Genomic DNA, 25,515 nt, shown 5'->3' on the forward strand with positions numbered 1-25,515 from the left:
TGTAAAAATCTCTCTTTGTAATGTATTATATACATATAATAAATAAACTAGTCATTAATAAACACAATGAAGCAAATGTTAAAGTAAAGTAAACCATGCTTTATAGTTTTCTGGAGAGAGTAAACATATTCAGTACAGAAATTGTCATATAAATAATTCAATAAAATGTATCTTTATTAAACTTTTATGCACAGCTAAAATGCTTTAAACTATCTTAAAATTCTAACATAGTCGCAAGTAGTTATTATGATGCACTACCTGTCAAAAAGTTTGATGGATTGTAGCCCCGCCCCTAAGGCGGGACTTCCGGTCTAAGCCCCGCCCCTTTTATATAAACTTTATAGTTCCGGTAATTAGATTCTTATCGGTTTTATATAAAATAATAGATCCGGTAATTAGATTCTTATCGGTTTAATATAAAATAATAATTCCGGTAATTAGATTTTTATCGGTTTAATATAAAATAATAATTCCGGTAATTAGATTTTTATCAGTCTAATTAAATTAATAGGCTATTTCCAGGTAATGAAAATATTGGTAATTAAATTCTAATCAAACAGAAATAAAATTATTATTATAATAATAACGGTAATTAAATTACTGTTATTAGAACCATTATTTTATATTTTTAGTTATTTGACTAAATTATATTATTATATTACAATATATTATATTATATTAAGTTATATAAAATTAATATTTTATTAAATAAAATTATGTATTGTATTATAATATATTATATTAAGTTATATTAAATCATTATTTTATTAACTTATATTGTAATTATACCATATTATATAATATTATTACATTATATTATTATTATAATATTTATATTAGATATTAAATTAAATTATATTATATTATATATCATTATTATTCTATTCTATTCTATTCTATTCTATTCTATTCTATTCTATTATATTATATTATATTATATTATATTATATTATATTATATTATATTATATAATAATTAATAAACTATTAACATAAACATTTCTTTATGTTCATACCGATGTTTCCTCTGTGTCGCAGTCTGGGCCTGAGCGTGTGAGTGAGTGATGATAAGGAAAACTTTGGATAACATCCCGTCAAGTGCTTGTGAAAGATAGATATATATCAGATGTAGAATATGTATATCTGATTGTATGTGTTGGGTGTCTCCCACTAACTACTATATGTTGTTAGGTGATTAGAAAGTGTACTGATATCTATATGTCCATATGCAGTCAACTGTATGCATATGTATGTGTTTGTGTGTGCGTACGTGCGTGCGTGCATGTGTGCGCGCTTGAGCGAACTTGGGTCTGGCTTTGTATGCTTGAATCCAACGACACAGTATTTACTAAAAATACTCATTAATAGGTTATGTTGTTTTTCACATTATTACTACAATAATACATATTTTAAGACACACAAACATTTTGATGTATCTTTGTCGGAGTATTAAATTAAAATATGTTTACAATATTTTTGTCGCCTTAGTCCCTTTTTAATTCATGGGTGGACACAGCGGCATGAACCGCCAACTTAACCAGCAAGGTTTTGCGCAGCGTATGCCCTTCCACCCGCAACCCATCTCTGGGAAAATGTTTACAATATTAATCCAGTAAATAACACATCTTAATCTTTATTGACAATAAATTGTCACACCTTTTAAAACAACGTTATCTAAAATGTAATATTCTAAAATGTTGAAAAACACAGATGTAAATTCAAGTTGTCTTTATAATTAATGAAAACTTTTATTATGAAAAACAATTTAAAATGAAAGTTTTTCCTTTGACTAACATGTTTTCAATTTATTTACATGCATGACCTGTAATTTATGGCACACATTGTAATACAGTTAATCCAAAGCCTAATGTTTTGAGCACTGGTCATCACTGGTGTTGGTTTAAAAAATCAACATAAAATATTTACTAAAAAGGACTTATCAGTCTTTAGACATTATTGTTATTTCTGTTTCAAAAGATAAATAAAATGTAATTTTATTACAATAAATTGTAGTAATTGCATTACTAGACAACTTAGTTACTGAATTTTAAATTTAAACTGTTTTTATTTCATTGCAAATACTTGATCATATAAAGAGAAATATGTATATTATTCAGAATAATGGGAAAACGCTGATAATTATTTTAAGAAGAAAAATTGGCTCTCAGTTTATCTAAAAACAGTACAGCTCCAGTCCTTAGTTAAATCTACTTAATGTTTTATAGTAAAATTTTCTAGTTTAACTACTGATTCCACCATTTATATGTTCATACAACAGTGTCAAATCTACTAAATCTACAAATTTGTCAAAATTAGTCCAGTTTACAAGTAGTTCTTGAAAGTAGACTGATTACTTTTTTACAGGGTAAATGATGCTTTTCTTCTACCAATAGATTTAATCAAGATTATTGTCACTACACACAATTTGTTGGGAGTGTATATACTTCTTTAAACAATGTTTTTTTATTGGCACACATTTTCAAATTTTCAAACTAAAATCTAGCATAATGTTTTTCACTCTGAATATAAAAACATTATCTGTGCATTTTTTTCTTGGAAAAGTGATGTTTAAAATACTATTCATTAAACTTACTGCATGACTGGAGTTTAATATTACAAACCAATAGCATTGACCTAATTCAAGCTTTTGATTTTGCACTCTGTAGCAGTTTTTCAACACAAAATGTTTTATGCATGTGTTAAAAATCTGTAATTTTGCACAACTGTTTGTATGTAACAAAGCATTCATGTTTTTAAAACTGTCAGTTTTCAAAAGTTACTTAACGTTGTCTCCTTTCTTCTGGAGTTTTTAGGAACAAATATGTTTCATTTGTGGGGGAAAGAAAAAAAAGTGATGTTTTGAAATACATTGGTTACACCAATATGGTGTAAAGGTTAGAAGTTGGGGTTTCATCCAGACGGCTGGGGCTCAACGCCTGATTCTTTAATGCTTTTTAACCTCTAAAGTGTCCCAAGTAACATTAATAACAACACTTAGCCACAATTATTTGTATCGCAGTTGAAGGCTACACTTAATACTGCCAGCAAAACACAATAATAACAAAGAGTAAACACTTTCTTATTTTAAGAATACTTTGCAGTAAACTTTAATGCATTAGTAAGTTTATTTTATCCACCTTCTGATGCAGAATGTTTTTGAAACATTTAATTATGTTTTTATGACCACGGGCATCTCACCAAAATATTTGACCTAATTCAAGTAACCAGTGCTGCAGTTTTTAATCACAAAATGTCTTTACAAACTTTTTTGCGTATGTGTTAAAAGTCTAATTTTACACAACTCTTATAGCGTCCGTTACAATGCATACAGTAAATGTCACAATAACCATTTCTACTGCCAATTATCTTTTGGTGTCTAATTCTTCACAATATTTTTTCACGAGAACTATGAATCTACAAAGGCAAGGCAAGGCAAGACAAGGCAAGTTTATTTCTATAGCACATTTCATACACAGTGGTAATTCAAAGTGCTTTACATAAGCAGGAATAAAAGAGACAACTATAAGAAAAATAAAAACAAATAATGAAAAAATAAAAAAATGATAAAAACAGATCAAATGTGTTAAAACAAGTTATAAAAGAATGAAAAGAAGAGAAAAACATATTAGCGTGATCTGTCGATAGTGCGATCTGTCTACAAAACTAAAAGAATAGTTGCCACTAAATCTGCATTAATATCTTGTTCAACAGTGTCTAATGTACTGTGTATTAAAACTGTATTCTTTTGAACTGTCATGAAAGTTTGCGTTGTGAATGTTTTGGTTTTAAACCAGAGACAACCAACAATATTATGTATACCTTTTGTTCAAATACTTTTTCAAATGAAAGATAAATTATGAAATTGTATGTCAGTGCATCTTTAAAACTAAATTGGGCAAAAAAATTTAGGTTGTCTTTCTAAACTGACTACAAAACCGTTATACATGAGAACTGTGTGTTATTGGGTTGACTTAAACGTTAACCAATTTTAATAAATGTTCTACAGTTTATACATTTGCTTTAAACAAGTGACCAGTCCTTGACACACTATGCAACATTCTAATTTTCTAAATATTTAAATATACATTTGGCATAAATACAGGGCTTTAATCAGTTTTGACAATGTTTCTATGATTTGTTTCACACCATCATGTTTTGCACCTAGCTCAATTTTTTACTTTTTTACAGGAAAGGCATAGACACATGAGTTGATAAACTTTTATTTCAAGTAAATATACACTGAAATAGAGTAGTACATAACAAACAAACATGGATTGCATTACCATAATAAAGACAAATTAACTAAGAAAAAAAAAAATACATTTATACAGTCATACATTGAAGAAAAAACAGGGTACACCAGAACAATAAAGACATTACTGAATATTACCAAACAACAAAGAAATGCTGCTAAAAGCATTCTGTCATGTCCTAGTATGTGGCTAGTCATAACTTCCACAATCTCAGCAATATTTGTTATTTTGTTTTGTGAAACCAGTGACACACAAATATCTGTTATATATGTGGACATACATAGAACCTGCGTTACCCCCCATCTCATCACTCAATTCAGTCAGCACCTCCAGAATTTTTGTATTGGTTGCACAGACAGCACCATTGTTATGAAAACACAGGTGTGTCAAATGATTTATCGTATCAGCCCATGAGTTTAGGTCCCTCTCACAACGTCCATTTCTCTCTTGAGATTTTTCACACGTTTGACATCTCCGTACAATCATGTTTAGAATCACACACATCATTAATGATCTTCTCCAGAAGAAAAACCATATGGTCCCTATAATGCTGTTTAAACATGTTGTCCACAATAGACCTTATTTGACAATCAAAAACAGGGTTGCACTCGTACTCGGGCCTTTCATGCGCATTATCGTCAGTATTTTGAGAACAATAGCAACCAACCATCTTTGCATGGTGGCTGTCAGAAAAAAATCTGAAAATATTTTTAAGAAAACGTTTTTTCTTTAATCACAATACAAAGTTTGACCCATAATCTGTGTAGATCATATAAAGTAGTACCTTAAAGATGCGGCCTGTGTCCTTAAACAGCGATAGTTCAGCCCTAATAGTTCAGTGCAAACAAGACCAAAGTAGGGGCTGTGGTCCTCAAAGATAGTACCTTTTTATGTCTTTAATCTTCTTTTTACTCCTGATCAATTGGTTCTTGTAGAAAGCTTTAGGATCAGTGACTGTAGCCAGAAGCATTACTCCTTGGTAGCTAGAAGTAAAATGGGTGCTTTATCTACACATTCAAACAGGCCCGCCCTCACTCACGGGGAGGTACTATGAACATCTGCTATGGTGTCATAAAACTCATGATAGTTGACATCTTGTCTTTTATTTAAGACATAGGTGTGATGATGTAGGGATACCTATTTTAAAAATAAAAATAAAGATACAGACTCATACCGTAAATATATTCACAATGAAAGATTTTAGAGCACTAATATTATAGATTTTTTACATTTCATGGAAGTTTTAGGTTGACAAAATATAATGCACAGCTGAAGTCATCTCAAAACTCATTGCCAAAATGGACAATACAATTAATTTGAATGTTTTTAAGCAAATATGTACAGTCTTTTCAACATTATTCTGCAGTTTGAATTGTTCAATACAATTGTTTATTTGGATTCCTATTAGGGCTCAAAGCAGTCACATATTTAACTGAAATTTGCATCTTTCATGATAGTGTTCTTTTTCAAAGAATGATTGAGAAGAAATAGGATTACATCTACACTTGCATATTCATTTTGAATTTAAGTGAAACATACTTGTAAGAAAATACAATTAAATTTATGAAATAACCCATATTCCATAACTTATTACAATGCCTTTGAGGTCAAGAAAGAGATCAAGTTTAGGACCCATTACCTCATATTTGGTTATTAGATAAAAGTTATTTTAAAAAGTCAAGTTTGGTTAAAAACCTAGGCTTTCTTAAATTTGTTCTGTTAAAACATAAAGAAATTTAAAAAATCAAGTTATGCATTATACGTTCTGGAGATATATAAACATACACTTTACCATCAGATAATCTACGAATAACAATATTCACCCATTTTATACAAAGGGTACCAAAACCGTTTGCTTATGTTTGTTGCAGAGTAGCAATAAGATGTTTTTTTGTTTTATTTTTATGTTATGTGATACTAAATCTATTTTCTGGCCTATAATTTTAGTGATATACTTATGATAAAGTTGAAATAAAAAAGCTAATACATTTAGTTAAACATCATGTGCTTGACATTTTGGTAAATAGTTAAAGCTTCTGATTGTACTAATTTAATATTTAGCATTTTGAAAGGTAAATATGTGTCAGGGTATGTAAAGCTGACACCTCTAACTTGTTTGGTTGAGATTTGTGGAATGTTTCCACAAATTGAAATATTAAAGTGTTTTTCTTATTCACTATTCTGCAACTTTGATGCAACATTGTAACAGTGTTAGAAATATACAAAAGTACATGTCATGCTGTTTTGTAAAAACAGACAGTCATATCAGTAAAGAACTACACTTCCTGAGACAAACATTTTGTTTTGCTGTAAATGTAAAATTTTTTAATGTATCGGTCAGGATGTAAGCATACAACTTACATATAACTGACTTTTTGTACGACAATCTTTCGATGAACATGTTTACATTATATTGTGACATTTTTAGAGTGGTATTTGAAATAGTTACAATATCACAGATGTAAAGTACTCGAACAATGTATGAACAATGTTAGCTGATTGCTGTACTTAAGTACTACTTTTATGATTTGTACCCTACTTGAGTACAGTTAAAATTAATGTTTACTTTTACTTCATTACTTTTTTAAAAACAGTATTTTTTTTTCACAACTTTCAATTTTATTTATTCTCAAAAAAAGTTCATCACTCCTAACAAAACGACAAAGCTGCTTAAATTAATGTTATTTACTATGTAATTGACATTCATTTCAATATTCCATCAAACAGGTCAGACATGCTCTTCGATTGTTTAGAAGTCATGTCCTGTCACATTGAGCTCTACAATACACATCAACCCCAGTAAGTCTGCTATCAGTACACTTCTGTTAAGCAGTTCATAAGAAAATATACATTCAGTCCATTCTCTGTGTACACATTCACATAATTTTATTTAGATGCCGCACAGAAATAAATTTAAACCTCACTTAAGTATATTTAAACTTATGCAAACAGAAAGCGTTTAGTTATTTGTCCTACAGTATGCTTGGTCATTGTTTTTCGCGTACAATTTTATTACAGTACGTGTTCTAAGTACATTTGGTTAGTAGTTATTTTGACACCCTTTGATTAATTGGGCACATTATTTTTCTACATAATGTTATAGACACATGTATTAAGACAGAGAATAAATTAGTTTGAGTCGACTTAACTGAAATGAACTGCGAACATGTCAAATCTTTATAAAAGACGGTAATCTTATAATAACACAAATTTAACTGCTTACTGCAGTGAGAAAAATATTAAAATGAAATCACAAAAACATAAAAAGTATACATGCAGCTAGACAAAAGACCTGAATACTGTCAATATTTACATGTTTACTGAATTATTTTCAGTATAGAGTATACTGTAAAAGTATAATTTCAGGTGTGACAGCAGTAAACATTAAGCACATAAGTAGCTAACTATAACATTTTTATTTATACATCCTGTCAACTTATGAGAATAGTAGTAGTTCACTTATACTTGTAGTAGATAAATAGTTTGTGCTGGAAATGATGCAATGAAATGATGCATTTATGTCTGCACTTAAACCATCCATATGAGAACTGTCGGTGCTGCATGCTAAATGCTTCAACATTTTCACCACAGGTCTGACTTTCCAACCAATTTAGCGTTATAATTTTTAGTGATAAAGTGTCCATATTACTCTAGTGTCTTGAAACTTGCAAGAGTACAGCTAGTGTGGCCTTGGTTAACTAGTAGTACACAAAGCAGTTACCACAAGGGATAGTGTGTTATTGAAAACATGTCATGCAATTTGTAGAAACCAATTTAGAAAACAACTGAAGTAACCGCTGAGCATTTTATCTCAGAATAAGTGCAGTGTTAGATTACCTGTGGATTTTGAATAATGTTTATAATTTAATAAAAATTATAAACATTATTAAAAAATTATAAAAATAATTGTAATAAAAATAACAAAAGCTTCAAACATTATTCAAACATGTAATGAACTTACACAGTCATATGGTCAAAGTATACTTGTTGCTAATCAAATATAGCACATAAAAATACATTAAATACCCAAGAGAATATGCTGTAGTACAAATTATGTACAATTCAAATATACCAAATTTAATATTTCAAAATATGGCATTTCAAGATAGCAAATAATTAATTACATTGAATTATACAGGCTCTTTGTCTAGCTGCATGTATACTTTTTATGTTTTTGTGATTTCATTTTAATATTTTTCTCACTGCAGTAAGCAGTTAAATTTGTGTTATTATAAGATTACCGTCTTTTATAAAGATTTGACATGTTCGCAGTTCATTTCAGTTAAGTCGACTCAAACTAATTTATTCTCTGTCTTAATACATGTGTCTATAACATTATGTAGAAAAATAATGTGCCCAATTAATCAAAGGGTGTCAAAATAACTACTAACCAAATGTACTTAGAACACGTACTGTAATAAAATTGTACGCGAAAAACAATGACCAAGCATACTGTAGGACAAATAACTAAACGCTTTCTGTTTGCATAAGTTTAAATATACTTAAGTGAGGTTTAAATTTATTTCTGTGCGGCATCTAAATAAAATTATGTGAATGTGTACACAGAGAATGGACTGAATGTATATTTTCTTATGAACTGCTTAACAGAAGTGTACTGATAGCAGACTTACTGGGGTTGATGTGTATTGTAGAGCTCAATGTGACAGGACATGACTTCTAAACAATCGAAGAGCATGTCTGACCTGTTTGATGGAATATTGAAATGAATGTCAATTACATAGTAAATAACATTAATTTAAGCAGCTTTGTCGTTTTGTTAGGAGTGATGAACTTTTTTTGAGAATAAATAAAATTGAAAGTTGTGAAAAAAAAATACTGTTTTTAAAAAAGTAATGAAGTAAAAGTAAACATTAATTTTAACTGTACTCAAGTAGGGTACAAATCATAAAAGTAGTACTTAAGTACAGCAATCAGCTAACATTGTTCATACATTGTTCGAGTACTTTACATCTGTGATATTGTAACTATTTCAAATACCACTCTAAAAATGTCACAATATAATGTAAACATGTTCATCGAAAGATTGTCGTACAAAAAGTCAGTTATATGTAAGTTGTATGCTTACATCCTGACCGATACATTAAAAAATTTTACATTTACAGCAAAACAAAATGTTTGTCTCAGGAAGTGTAGTTCTTTACTGATATGACTGTCTGTTTTTACAAAACAGCATGACATGTACTTTTGTATATTTCTAACACTGTTACAATGTTGCATCAAAGTTGCAGAATAGTGAATAAGAAAAACACTTTAATATTTCAATTTGTGGAAACATTCCACAAATCTCAACCAAACAAGTTAGAGGTGTCAGCTTTACATACCCTGACACATATTTACCTTTCAAAATGCTAAATATTAAATTAGTACAATCAGAAGCTTTAACTATTTACCAAAATGTCAAGCACATGATGTTTAACTAAATGTATTAGCTTTTTTATTTCAACTTTATCATAAGTATATCACTAAAATTATAGGCCAGAAAATAGATTTAGTATCACATAACATAAAAATAAAACAAAAAAACATCTTATTGCTACTCTGCAACAAACATAAGCAAACGGTTTTGGTACCCTTTGTATAAAATGGGTGAATATTGTTATTCGTAGATTATCTGATGGTAAAGTGTATGTTTATATATCTCCAGAACGTATAATGCATAACTTGATTTTTTAAATTTCTTTATGTTTTAACAGAACAAATTTAAGAAAGCCTAGGTTTTTAACCAAACTTGACTTTTTAAAATAACTTTTATCTAATAACCAAATATGAGGTAATGGGTCCTAAACTTGATCTCTTTCTTGACCTCAAAGGCATTGTAATAAGTTATGGAATATGGGTTATTTCATAAATTTAATTGTATTTTCTTACAAGTATGTTTCACTTAAATTCAAAATGAATATGCAAGTGTAGATGTAATCCTATTTCTTCTCAATCATTCTTTGAAAAAGAACACTATCATGAAAGATGCAAATTTCAGTTAAATATGTGACTGCTTTGAGCCCTAATAGGAATCCAAATAAACAATTGTATTGAACAATTCAAACTGCAGAATAATGTTGAAAAGACTGTACATATTTGCTTAAAAACATTCAAATTAATTGTATTGTCCATTTTGGCAATGAGTTTTGAGATGACTTCAGCTGTGCATTATATTTTGTCAACCTAAAACTTCCATGAAATGTAAAAAATCTATAATATTAGTGCTCTAAAATCTTTCATTGTGAATATATTTACGGTATGAGTCTGTATCTTTATTTTTATTTTTAAAATAGGTATCCCTACATCATCACACCTATGTCTTAAATAAAAGACAAGATGTCAACTATCATGAGTTTTATGACACCATAGCAGATGTTCATAGTACCTCCCCGTGAGTGAGGGCGGGCCTGTTTGAATGTGTAGATAAAGCACCCATTTTACTTCTAGCTACCAAGGAGTAATGCTTCTGGCTACAGTCACTGATCCTAAAGCTTTCTACAAGAACCAATTGATCAGGAGTAAAAAGAAGATTAAAGACATAAAAAGGTACTATCTTTGAGGACCACAGCCCCTACTTTGGTCTTGTTTGCACTGAACTATTAGGGCTGAACTATCGCTGTTTAAGGACACAGGCCGCATCTTTAAGGTACTACTTTATATGATCTACACAGATTATGGGTCAAACTTTGTATTGTGATTAAAGAAAAAACGTTTTCTTAAAAATATTTTCAGATTTTTTTCTGACAGCCACCATGCAAAGATGGTTGGTTGCTATTGTTCTCAAAATACTGACGATAATGCGCATGAAAGGCCCGAGTACGAGTGCAACCCTGTTTTTGATTGTCAAATAAGGTCTATTGTGGACAACATGTTTAAACAGCATTATAGGGACCATATGGTTTTTCTTCTGGAGAAGATCATTAATGATGTGTGTGATTCTAAACATGATTGTACGGAGATGTCAAACGTGTGAAAAATCTCAAGAGAGAAATGGACGTTGTGAGAGGGACCTAAACTCATGGGCTGATACGATAAATCATTTGACACACCTGTGTTTTCATAACAATGGTGCTGTCTGTGCAACCAATACAAAAATTCTGGAGGTGCTGACTGAATTGAGTGATGAGATGGGGGGTAACGCAGGTTCTATGTATGTCCACATATATAACAGATATTTGTGTGTCACTGGTTTCACAAAACAAAATAACAAATATTGCTGAGATTGTGGAAGTTATGACTAGCCACATACTAGGACATGACAGAATGCTTTTAGCAGCATTTCTTTGTTGTTTGGTAATATTCAGTAATGTCTTTATTGTTCTGGTGTACCCTGTTTTTTCTTCAATGTATGACTGTATAAATGTATTTTTTTTTTTCTTAGTTAATTTGTCTTTATTATGGTAATGCAATCCATGTTTGTTTGTTATGTACTACTCTATTTCAGTGTATATTTACTTGAAATAAAAGTTTATCAACTCATGTGTCTATGCCTTTCCTGTAAAAAAGTAAAAAATTGAGCTAGGTGCAAAACATGATGGTGTGAAACAAATCATAGAAACATTGTCAAAACTGATTAAAGCCCTGTATTTATGCCAAATGTATATTTAAATATTTAGAAAATTAGAATGTTGCATAGTGTGTCAAGGACTGGTCACTTGTTTAAAGCAAATGTATAAACTGTAGAACATTTATTAAAATTGGTTAACGTTTAAGTCAACCCAATAACACACAGTTCTCATGTATAACGGTTTTGTAGTCAGTTTAGAAAGACAACCTAAATTTTTTTGCCCAATTTAGTTTTAAAGATGCACTGACATACAATTTCATAATTTATCTTTCATTTGAAAAAGTATTTGAACAAAAGGTATACATAATATTGTTGGTTGTCTCTGGTTTAAAACCAAAACATTCACAACGCAAACTTTCATGACAGTTCAAAAGAATACAGTTTTAATACACAGTACATTAGACACTGTTGAACAAGATATTAATGCAGATTTAGTGGCAACTATTCTTTTAGTTTTGTAGACAGATCGCACTATCGACAGATCACGCTAATATGTTTTTCTCTTCTTTTCATTCTTTTATAACTTGTTTTAACACATTTGATCTGTTTTTATCATTTTTTTATTTTTTCATTATTTGTTTTTATTTTTCTTATAGTTGTCTCTTTTATTCCTGCTTATGTAAAGCACTTTGAATTACCACTGTGTATGAAATGTGCTATAGAAATAAACTTGCCTTGTCTTGCCTTGCCTTGCCTTTGTAGATTCATAGTTCTCGTGAAAAAATATTGTGAAGAATTAGACACCAAAAGATAATTGGCAGTAGAAATGGTTATTGTGACATTTACTGTATGCATTGTAACGGACGCTATAAGAGTTGTGTAAAATTAGACTTTTAACACATACGCAAAAAAGTTTGTAAAGACATTTTGTGATTAAAAACTGCAGCACTGGTTACTTGAATTAGGTCAAATATTTTGGTGAGATGCCCGTGGTCATAAAAACATAATTAAATGTTTCAAAAACATTCTGCATCAGAAGGTGGATAAAATAAACTTACTAATGCATTAAAGTTTACTGCAAAGTATTCTTAAAATAAGAAAGTGTTTACTCTTTGTTATTATTGTGTTTTGCTGGCAGTATTAAGTGTAGCCTTCAACTGCGATACAAATAATTGTGGCTAAGTGTTGTTATTAATGTTACTTGGGACACTTTAGAGGTTAAAAAGCATTAAAGAATCAGGCGTTGAGCCCCAGCCGTCTGGATGAAACCCCAACTTCTAACCTTTACACCATATTGGTGTAACCAATGTATTTCAAAACATCACTTTTTTTTCTTTCCCCCACAAATGAAACATATTTGTTCCTAAAAACTCCAGAAGAAAGGAGACAACGTTAAGTAACTTTTGAAAACTGACAGTTTTAAAAACATGAATGCTTTGTTACATACAAACAGTTGTGCAAAATTACAGATTTTTAACACATGCATAAAACATTTTGTGTTGAAAAACTGCTACAGAGTGCAAAATCAAAAGCTTGAATTAGGTCAATGCTATTGGTTTGTAATATTAAACTCCAGTCATGCAGTAAGTTTAATGAATAGTATTTTAAACATCACTTTTCCAAGAAAAAAATGCACAGATAATGTTTTTATATTCAGAGTGAAAAACATTATGCTAGATTTTAGTTTGAAAATTTGAAAATGTGTGCCAATAAAAAAACATTGTTTAAAGAAGTATATACACTCCCAACAAATTGTGTGTAGTGACAATAATCTTGATTAAATCTATTGGTAGAAGAAAAGCATCATTTACCCTGTAAAAAAGTAATCAGTCTACTTTCAAGAACTACTTGTAAACTGGACTAATTTTGACAAATTTGTAGATTTAGTAGATTTGACACTGTTGTATGAACATATAAATGGTGGAATCAGTAGTTAAACTAGAAAATTTTACTATAAAACATTAAGTAGATTTAACTAAGGACTGGAGCTGTACTGTTTTTAGATAAACTGAGAGCCAATTTTTCTTCTTAAAATAATTATCAGCGTTTTCCCATTATTCTGAATAATATACATATTTCTCTTTATATGATCAAGTATTTGCAATGAAATAAAAACAGTTTAAATTTAAAATTCAGTAACTAAGTTGTCTAGTAATGCAATTACTACAATTTATTGTAATAAAATTACATTTTATTTATCTTTTGAAACAGAAATAACAATAATGTCTAAAGACTGATAAGTCCTTTTTAGTAAATATTTTATGTTGATTTTTTAAACCAACACCAGTGATGACCAGTGCTCAAAACATTAGGCTTTGGATTAACTGTATTACAATGTGTGCCATAAATTACAGGTCATGCATGTAAATAAATTGAAAACATGTTAGTCAAAGGAAAAACTTTCATTTTAAATTGTTTTTCATAATAAAAGTTTTCATTAATTATAAAGACAACTTGAATTTACATCTGTGTTTTTCAACATTTTAGAATATTACATTTTAGATAACGTTGTTTTAAAAGGTGTGACAATTTATTGTCAATAAAGATTAAGATGTGTTATTTACTGGATTAATATTGTAAACATTTTCCCAGAGATGGGTTGCGGGTGGAAGGGCATACGCTGCGCAAAACCTTGCTGGTTAAGTTGGCGGTTCATGCCGCTGTGTCCACCCATGAATTAAAAAGGGACTAAGGCGACAAAAATATTGTAAACATATTTTAATTTAATACTCCGACAAAGATACATCAAAATGTTTGTGTGTCTTAAAATATGTATTATTGTAGTAATAATGTGAAAAACAACATAACCTATTAATGAGTATTTTTAGTAAATACTGTGTCGTTGGATTCAAGCATACAAAGCCAGACCCAAGTTCGCTCAAGCGCGCACACATGCACGCACGCACGTACGCACACACAAACACATACATATGCATACAGTTGACTGCATATGGACATATAGATATCAGTACACTTTCTAATCACCTAACAACATATAGTAGTTAGTGGGAGACACCCAACACATACAATCAGATATACATATTCTACATCTGATATATATCTATCTTTCACAAGCACTTGACGGGATGTTATCCAAAGTTTTCCTTATCATCACTCACTCACACGCTCAGGCCCAGACTGCGACACAGAGGAAACATCGGTATGAACATAAAGAAATGTTTATGTTAATAGTTTATTAATTATTATATAATATAATATAATATAATATAATATAATATAATATAATATAATATAATAGAATAGAATAGAATAGAATAGAATAGAATAGAATAGAATAGAATAATAATGATATATAATATAATATAATTTAATTTAATATCTAATATAAATATTATAATAATAATATAATGTAATAATATTATATAATATGGTATAATTACAATATAAGTTAATAAAATAATGATTTAATATAACTTAATATAATATATTATAATACAATACATAATTTTATTTAATAAAATATTAATTTTATATAACTTAATATAATATAATATATTGTAATATAATAATATAATTTAGTCAAATAACTAAAAATATAAAATAATGGTTCTAATAACAGTAATTTAATTACCGTTATTATTATAATAATAATTTTATTTCTGTTTGATTAGAATTTAATTACCAATATTTTCATTACCTGGAAATAGCCTATTAATTTAATTAGACTGATAAAAATCTAATTACCGGAATTATTATTTTATATTAAACCGATAAAAATCTAATTACCGGAATTATTATTTTATATTAAACCGATAAGAATCTAATTACCGGATCTATTATTTTATATAAAACCGATAAGAATCTAATTACCGGAACTATAAAGTTTATATAAAAGGGGCGGGGCTTAGACCGGAAGTCCCGCCTTAGGGGCGGGGCTACAATCCATCAAACTTTTTGACAGGTAGTGCATCATAATAACTACTGTCGCAGGTCTTAAAAACAGATGCAGATGATAAACTTTTACTCTATTATGGTTCAATTCTACAGTGTCTCCACAAATGTTGTGTGTTTTGACCTGTGGTTTCTGGCCACCTATATTCCCAACTCAACATTGCATACCTTGTGATGTGACTATTGCAGACAAACACAATGCGATATCGATGCTGAAATGATATATTGTGCAGCTCTAGTCACACCTGATGACTTGATGTCCTGTTTTTTGGCTTATTTAGATATGTTTGTTCTATGTTGTGTGGATATTTCAGTCAAACCACATGAGAGATCATGTTTAAGGGTCTAAGTTCTCTTATTTGCTGCACACCAAGGTTCAGATGGCAGAATTATCACACTAGAGTTCATCTTAATCAAATCAAACATGCAAAGTCTGATCACACCACTAATGCATTCTTTTCTTTATTGGTCTGAACCAAATCCAAAAACAAACCACAGTCTACCAATGTGTAAAAAACTTCCTAACTTACTAACCTGTTAACAAGAACCATATCAACAACATAACATTTTTTCTTGTTTTAATGCTTGAACCATGAACAAATATAAATATAATGTTTGTCATGCATGTGGAAAACTTTGAAGGTCATATATTAATAACAATTATGTAGATAATGTGTTTTGAATTATTTGTACATTAACTATTCACATCTTAAATGTAAAGTTTTCACACAAATTTGATTCAACATGCATTTTACTAATTTTAGACAAATTAAATGGCCCTCAAATAAAGACTTTTAACATATATATATATATATATATATATATATATATATATATATATATATATATATATATATATTTTTTTTTTTTTTTTTTTTTTTTTAATAAATAATACGGATTATAGAGAAATGTTTATAAAAGTGTTTAAAAGATAAAAAGCAGAAATTGGACATTTGTATACAATGAAAGTTTTTCACTTGTGTTCAATAAATAAAGTTTACACAAAAAAAATACATATTGGGTCAGAATTTGAATTCATTTAATAATAAAAAACAATAAGATGTATGGGGAGATCAGCCCTTTAATAGTAAGAAATAGCTTTCTCTGATCTCTGATCTATATCTTAGATATAAATAAATACAAATATATACTATAAATATACATTTAATCCCCGTATAACAGTTTATACCACTGTGAATGCATAATGCATAATATATATATATAGAGAGAGAGAGAGAGAGAGAGATTGATGGTAAAATACAGCCCTCTTGTGGTTGAATAAAGTGTTACAATTTTATTTCTACTCCATGAGAATTGGGGTCTGCAACTGTTGCTTTAAGCCAGGGGTCACCAACATGGTGCCCGCGGGCACCTGGTAGCCCGCAAGGATCACATGTGTTGCCCACAGGCCTGTTCTAAAAATAGCTCACCATAGCGCCACTTACCAGTAAGCTCCATCTAATATAAAAATAATAATTTAAAATTGTTAATATTTGCAGAGATATATGAAAATAAAGTGTTGCACATTGATACATTAAATAAAGGGTATTTTCTACCCTGTTAAATCATTGTTGAAATTTGTTATTTGAGAAATTTTTATCAAACTGGTAGCCCTCCACATTGATCGGTACCCAAGAAGTAGCTCTCAGTTTCTTAAAGGTTGGTGACCTCAACAGTTTATAGACATTTTTTCTATTAACATTTTAACCAAACCTACAAGTGGCTTGTCAAAAATAATTATCAAAAGCTGTAAAATATCAATAATGAAAATAAATCTTTGCAAATGTGACCTTTGACATAAGAAACATAGCTCTTTGGGATGTTATGTGTTTATGTCTTACCTGTGTAGTTGCTGTCATCTGATGATAGACAAATAATAAATAGTCACAAACAGAAAAAAAACAAGAGGCGCAATTAAAATTTATTCAAATAATAGAACTGCACATATTTTGGTTGGTCTGACAGATAGTTAAACATACTCACAGACACATAGGGGTTTTGGTGAGTCCCATTTGCCCAGTTTGGTACAGTGTGAGATATTAAAACCCTCCAGTAGGAATCCAGCATGGCAGCTGTAATGAAGGACTGTGCCCTCTACTGGTGGTCCCGGCGGCTGCAGCGACACCCTCCCGTTCTCAAGGGACATCCAGGAGCGCGGGCACATCATCACTGAAAAGTTTAGCGACAATGTTAGCAAACATCCTTAGCACATTAGCACCTTTATCTAAACCTGAAATTACACAGCTTTAAAGTGTAATGCTACTACCACAACACCAAGCTATTGTTTACCAATAGGATACATAAAAAAGGCTGCTTGATTAAACTACTTATTTAAAACGAGTTGACAACAATTCTTAGTTTTTTTTTATTTGGAAAACCTATTTCTTTTATGTTCGATCACCATAAAATTTGCAAAAACGATTAAGTTTACGGTTTTCGAACCCTTGCTCCATTTTCTTATACAACTATAAACACAAAACCTCATCTTCAAGCACTATTACCAAAACCTCTGACTTCTCCTGCAAAATGAAACTTTTGACTCAAACAGTTTTACCTGTGTTCAAAATGAAGCAGTGCTCTCAAATAATAAACAAAGTGATCAAGAGGACATACACTATCAAGCAGTCAGTAAACAGCACAAAACAGAAAACACGTGGTTCAAAACATTGTGTTTTCAGGGAGAAGTACATTTCTAAACTCAATGTTCAGTGCCATACGATGCACTGTACTGCAGTATATAATACTAAAACTGCAGTATATAATACTAAAACTGATTTTTAGTATAATACTAAAAATCATAGATCAATACGTGATTAATTTGCTTCTTCTTCTTTGTCGACATCAACGCAGGAAGAAATCTTTTGTGAGTCGTATACAGCCCTGACATGATTCCTCACTTACAGTTAAAGTCAGAATTTTTTATCTTTCCCAAATGAATTTAACGGAGCAAGGAAATTTTCACAGTATGTCTGATAATATTGTTTCTTCTGGAGAAAGTCTTTTTTGTTTTATTACGGCAAGAATAAAAGCAGCTTTAAATTTTTTAAAAGGCATTTTAAGGTCAATATTATTGGCTCCTTTACAGTTTTTATGATTGCTCAAGCACAATTTTGAAATGAAGGCTCATTTTGTCAAAACTCTACACAAAATTTACACATCCACACACACAAACAGCAGAACACATCGGTTATTTTGCAAAATGAAACACTTCATTTAAAACTAGAATAGAATAGAATAGAATAGAATAGAATAGAATAGAATAGAATAGAATAGAATAGAATAGAATAGAATAGAATAGAATAGAATTCTAGAAAACTGTGGGTCGGACATGGGATTTTGGTCTGTGCAACAAATTGTTTTTTTTTTTTCATAGGCAAAGAGAGCACATTAAACGCAAGTAAAGTGTCTACCTTAATGTTTAAAATATCCATTTCTTGAAAATAAAATTTCAAAATGTTGAAACTTCATTATGTTCCATTCCTTTATTGTAACCAGTTTGTTGTAAAAAAAAATAAATAAATAAATAAAAATTAGAAACAACAAATCTTACAGTTTAGTAACATAAACATATACTTAAGTATCAGTTTGTTGTTAAAAAAATTGTAAGAAGCAACATCTTTTAGTATACAGGTATGTTAGTTATGCATATGATTTTTGTTTGTTTGTTTGTTTGTTTGTTTGTATAGCTGATGACCAGTGTTGTGTTTATATTTATGATTAACTTATGTAGCAATGTTGTCCTGCGAGACAAGACATTTTGTTCCTCTGTATGTCCGAACATGTAGTGGAATGACATTAAAGCTCGACTTGACTTAATATACAACTGATTCTGAACTGTATTTACAACCCCAATTCAGAAAAATTTGGGACAGTATGGAAAACGCAAATAAAACAAGAAAGTAGTGATTTCTAAATTTACTTTGATTTATATTTCACTGCAGACAATACAACAAACATTATTTAATGTGTTCCTCATGATTTTATAGGGGCCAAAAAAAAAAATCCAATTTTGGTTCTTGCAATACATTTTTTAAAAAGTTAGGACGGTAAATCATTCACCACTTTGTAATGGTGCCATTCCTTTTCATAACACTTAAAAGACATTTATGGCATGAAGACACCAAGTGATGAGTTTTCTGGTGTAATTTCGCCCTATTCCTTCTGTAAACAAGTCTTTAGGTGGACAACAGTACGGGGTCTTCGTTGTCGCATTTTGTGCTTCAAAAAGTTTCTGCTTAATAAAGAATTATAAAAAAAAATGCTCCACACATTCTCTATTGGAGACAGGTCGGGATTGCAAACAGGCCAGTGTGACGAGTCTCTTTGACCAACCCACTGATTGGCCGAAAGCGGGAAGTACAGAGACTCATCTGCTCAATTGGGAACACCTGTTTTCCCCCCTATAAAAAGCCAGCAGTGTTGGCTTGTGGAGTGCCGTGCTTTTGCTTCTGTTTGTTTTGTTTTGTTTATTTTCAGCTTTGGTTAATATTTGATTTTGCTGACCTAAAGTAAGCACTTGATTATTCTTTAATGTTTAAATAAATACTTTTCTGTACCAAACCATCCTGTGTATGTCCTTCCTTTAATTTGTCATTGCCTTTGAGCCGGGTCGTGACACCAGTCAAGCACCTGACCAGACCAGACCAGACCAGACGGTTACCAGCAACAAGTCAAAAAAAAAAAAAAATCCCAATAAAAACTTTATTGTTATTGAGGAATAATGTTTGTTGTATTGTCTGCAATGAAACAAAAGTCAAAGTAAGTTTAGAAATCACTACTTTCTTTTTTATATTAGTTTTCCATACTGTCCCATCTATATCTGATTTGGGGTTGTATTAAAATACATAAAAATGCATGACCAGACTAGCTTTTCCACGATATTTAAGGATTTAATATGACAATTGATTAGTATTTTGGTCCTGTATGATAATCCTTAAATAAAAAAATAAAATAATTGTTTTTGATATGTCAACAAATTGTTATTTTTGCAAATGTGGCGGGGAAAAACTCACTAACAAGAGTGTAAATCTTCTTTAAATCAATGTATGAATAGCATTATTATAGACTCATAAATAAAAATGGAATTAAGCAAGAGAGAAACGTTTTGATGTCAGAAAAACATTTCATTTTTGACCTTTATACACATGTTCATGTTTAATACATGGAAGTTAGCAAAATAAATTAAGAATAAATCTACATACATCTACATAAATCTACTTTATTATATTACACAATATATAATATAATAACACAATACGAAATAAGTTCATTACATAAAAGCACTTGAGCTAAAAATGCTGTTACTGACCAAACAGAATCCAGTATTCCAGAGAGCCGTGTAACCAATATCAATATGAATCAATGGAACAGGACAGTCGGGGAACTTACAGCATCTGCTGAGCTGGTTAATATCAGTCCAAGTGCCATCGGGAAGGCACTTTCGAACTTTGGGTCCCACAATAATTCGGCTTCCTCTACAGATATATTCAATCTCATAGTCTACCGGTAAGATCTGCACACTGCGGATCTACAGACAGAGAAACAGAGAGAGATGTTTACTGGATTGAATTAGATGTTGCTGGAAGGTCACAGTCCTATCAGAACTGGCATTGATGTTTATAGCTGCCAGTTTAATGTGCCGCTTGTAGACTCTTACCTGTTCCTGAGTCAGTCCTCTGTAGCGTATCCCTCCGTCTCTGGGGGGACGAATGATTGCACATCCTGAAAGAGACGGGGGAGGATCAAACGCACAGAGCGGAAAGGTTTTCAGCTTAGTCAGAATACACAAATGTACATCAACAGAGAAAAATGACATGTTTCTGGTGAATCTGTATTTGATATATTCACAAGGCTGTATTGCTATTCTGTTTTAAAAGGATTTTAGCCCTTGTGCATCCTCGTGGACATTTTGTTTGATGATTTTTGTGGTAATTTTGATGGTACTGCAAGGCTGTAAGAAAAAAAAGGATTGCAATGAAAGTTATGGAAGAGATCATTTAATTTATTTTCTTATGGTAATGTAAACAGCATAAATTTGATCAAAAATGTGATACTATTGCACCCTTATTTTATTTTGTAGATCTTTTTTAAACTAGGTACAAATATAGTAACTCTCAGGACATTCCGGACAGAAATGTCCTTACAAAAAAATAAAATAAAATAGCATTTTTGGAACAAAAACTCAAAAATTAGTTTATAAATACGCTTAAATTTTTTATTTTTCTTTATTTATTGTAAAATGTGTCATTTTTTACAGATTTCTTGTTTTCTTTTGAGCACTTCAGGCCAAATGAGTTTTTAAAAAAATGTAATAATAAAGGTGTGAGTGTGTTGGTAAAGATATCAGCGTTTTTATATATATGAACTTAGATATTTGTATAAGATTTTAAGTGGCAGTTTTTGAGATTATATTGTTTCTGATCATTGACTTATGAAATCTTATAATAATGAAAAAAAATATCTGCTTAGCCATGAAGATATGAAAATAATACACATTACTGTTTTTCTTCACACAAACAGCAACGGCATTATGCAAACAAATTATAAATAAGGGGTTCAAATCATTAAAATACATGTTTGTTTTTCATAAAAAGCAATCTATTTCATTTATATATGTTTCATTATTTCATATTTATTTCAATATTCATGTTAAGACAGCATACTATCACTTAATATTTAAAAAAATCAATATTTGAAACATGGAAGAAATGTTGTCCATTGTTAACAAGCTATAAAGGGTTCAAATCCATAAAATAAGTGTTTTTTTCATGAAAGCAATCTATTTCATTTAGAAAGGTTTCATTTATTCATATTTATTTCAATGTTCATATTCAGACAGCATAATATTATTGTTTTTACTTAATAATTAAGAAATCATTATTTGAAACATGGAAGAAATGTTGTCCATCGCAAACTAAAGGGTTAAAATCCTTAAAACACGTCTTTTGTTTTTTATAAAAGCAATCTATTTCGTTTAAAAAAAGTTTTATTTATTCATATTTATTTTAATATTCATATTTAGACAGCATAATATTATTGTTTTTACCTACTAATTGAAAAAAGGATTATTTGAAACATGAAAGAAATGCTTTCCATTGCAAACAAACTAAAATTAAAGGGTTAAAATCCTTAAAATACACCTTTTGTTTTTCATGAAAGCAATCTATTTCATTTAAAAAGGTTTCATTTGTTCATATTCATTTCAATATTCATGTTTAGACAGCATAATATTAATGTTTAATGTTTCAAAATATTAATATTAATGTTCAAATTTCAATATTAATTTATATTGGGCAATACAATAATTCGATACATTATATGAGCAATATCACACCAGTAGCAGTGCGATATGGTATCAGCACTAGTAGGAGGCGTGAAGCAGGCAAAGTGCCTTAATGTCCCACCAGTGACAATATACAGCCATATTGCACTGCTCCGAGTGTGATATTGTGTTTATACAACAGTTTGATGGCGCAATCATGCATATAAAAAAGAAAATTAAGCACAGAGTCTAAAAACCCTTTTGTAAGAGGAACTACTTTCTTCTGCCATTTAATCACATCTGCAGCTGATGTCAGAACAGGAGAAAGGGTTGCTCATTCACCAACGTCACTTTAGAGCTAGTATTTGAATGATTCTCCTGCGTAATGTCAAAAGTGATGACAAAACAGGTGATTTTACTGACAGTTAAACATTATAAGGCTGAACAGCATGAAATTCCATCAGTCTGCAGAGATCTCTCAGTATTTCTATGTTGCATTCGAGAGATCACAATAATTAACCCCGCCAAAAAAATGTGTTTGCGCTAAGGAAAATGCTAAACACATGCAGGCATTTCTTCTTTCTTTCTTTTTAGCTGAGTCAGCAGTAATGAAAACAGGAGACTAATTAGAAACAGATGGCCAACCAAAAAGTAACTCAGGATTATACAAAGAGTGGCCAAGACAAAATTCATTCCTGATATGCAAGTCCCATCTCACAATCAATACACTAAAATTACATGGTGTAAATACAGCACTACAACATACAAAAGAGAGGGATCGGATTAGAATATCACTTACTAATTTTATAATGATCTGATCAGCTGTAGTTTGAAATTGCGCTGTTTTTTATCTTCTGAGCACTTATTATGCAGTCTCTGTCACCATCTTGTGGATGGACAACATCAACCGTCTTTGCTCAATGAGAGGCTAATTGTCGCTGACGCGGTCTCTCAGAAATTATAAATATTTAAAATAGGCAGTATCCTTATAAATAAACCGTATAGTTGCAATCTAAACAACTACATTCTCGACTAAAAAAAGCCTATAGAGTACATGATGTTGCCCAACAGCTGCAATATTTGTCAAACTTTAGAGTGTCCTCTGCTTGTTGCTGTATGTGGGCGGAGTAATACACAAGGGTGAAGGGGCGGTACGAGTGCTGTTATTTGCACAATATTGCACGGCTATTAGCCAATCATATTCAAGAACCGGAAAGAACTGTTGTATAAATGATAATAAATCATAAAAGGGAAAAGTAGTTGATAGTATTAAAGCATATACAGTTGAAGTCAGAATTATTAGCCCCCCTGAATTATTAGCGCCCCTGTTTATTTTTTTCACCAATTTCTGTTTAATGGAGGGAAGATTGTTTCAGCACATTTCTAAGCATAAAAGTTTTAAAAACTTATTTCTAATAATTTATTTTATTGGATTTATTTTATCTTTGCCATGATGACAGTAAATAATATTTTACTTGATATTTTTCAAGACATTTCTATACAGCTTAAAGTGACATTTAAAGGCTTAACTAGGTTAATAAGGTGAACTAGGCAGGTTAGGGCAATTAGGCAAGTTATTGTATAACAACGGTTTGTTCTGTAGATTATTGAAAAAAAATTTGCTTAAAGGGGCTAATAATTTTGTTCCAAAAATGTTTTTTAAAAAAAATAATAACTGCTTTTAATCTAGCCGAAATAAAACAAATAAGACTTTCTCCAGAAGAAAAAATATTATCAGACAAACTGTGAAAATTTCCATGCTCGGTTAAACATCATTTGGAAAATATTAAAAAATAAATAAATAAAATCAAAAGGGGGCCAATAATTCTTACTTCAACTGGATATATGCTTAATATACTACACTGTACATAACGCCGAATTGCATTGATTCCTCAAGACTGTAGGATATACATTGCTTTCACAATGAAAAGAGAGAACTGACAATGCAATCAATATTTTTCCTTCTATAGCTCTGGCAGAACATGATCCCACAAGGACTGAGGGCAACTCACCATTTCAAATCCATACAACTCAGTTTAAAGCATCTAAACAGAACGACCTTTAATCTCACAAAGCATAAGAGATTAGCCACTTTAGATGTTCAGTTGTGATTCAACATGCTTTAGTCAGACATACACACACACAGTTTACCTCCGGTCGTTGAATTATGTATAGATGAGACGAGAGTAGGAAGCAAGTAGAAAATTACAAGAAATAATAGCTGCTCCATTACTGCATCTGAGAAGAGAGAGAGAGAGAGAGAGAGAGAGAGAGAGAGAGAGAGAGAGAGAGAGAGAGAGAGAGAGAGAGAGAGAGATGACTAATAATATACTTGATTTCAGGTCACAATACATGCTCATTTCAAACCAATTAAACTGCTCGTGGCATGATGTGATCTTGTTGGCATTCAGATGTGTTAAACATAATAATAACCTGCTGTCTCATTTAATTACAACTCATACTGTTGAGGAGGAGGAGGAGGAGGAGGAGGAGGAGGATTCGTTTAGCTGTTGCTGCACTGTAAAGATTTTATGAGCTTTGCCTCAAGTGGGAAAGCACATCAAGGGTGGGTCAAAAGAGAGA

General features: G+C 30.6%; 1 protein-coding gene across 2 annotated transcripts in view; it reads right to left on the reverse strand.

Annotated features, from left to right (window-relative positions):
- Positions 1-25,515, reverse strand: part of gabbr1a (gamma-aminobutyric acid (GABA) B receptor, 1a) — a 162,952-nt gene that overhangs the window by 129,679 nt on the left and 7,758 nt on the right. For both annotated transcript variants that reach the window (XM_087284439.1, XM_087284438.1), the window contains exons 2-6: positions 25,084-25,170; positions 21,328-21,392; positions 21,060-21,198; positions 17,655-17,840; positions 17,513-17,530 (exon numbers count right to left, since the gene is read on the reverse strand). In XM_087284439.1, coding sequence (XP_087140565.1) covers positions 17,513-17,530; positions 17,655-17,840; positions 21,060-21,198; positions 21,328-21,392; positions 25,084-25,162 — 487 coding nt within the window. In that variant the 5' untranslated portion in view covers positions 25,163-25,170. The remainder of the gene's footprint in view (positions 1-17,512; positions 17,531-17,654; positions 17,841-21,059; positions 21,199-21,327; positions 21,393-25,083; positions 25,171-25,515) is intronic.

This window comes from Danio rerio, chromosome 15 (assembly GCF_052040795.2).
Source record: "Danio rerio strain M-AB ecotype USA chromosome 15, GRCz13ab, whole genome shotgun sequence".
In the NCBI taxonomy this organism is placed as follows: domain Eukaryota; kingdom Metazoa; phylum Chordata; class Actinopteri; order Cypriniformes; family Danionidae; genus Danio; species Danio rerio.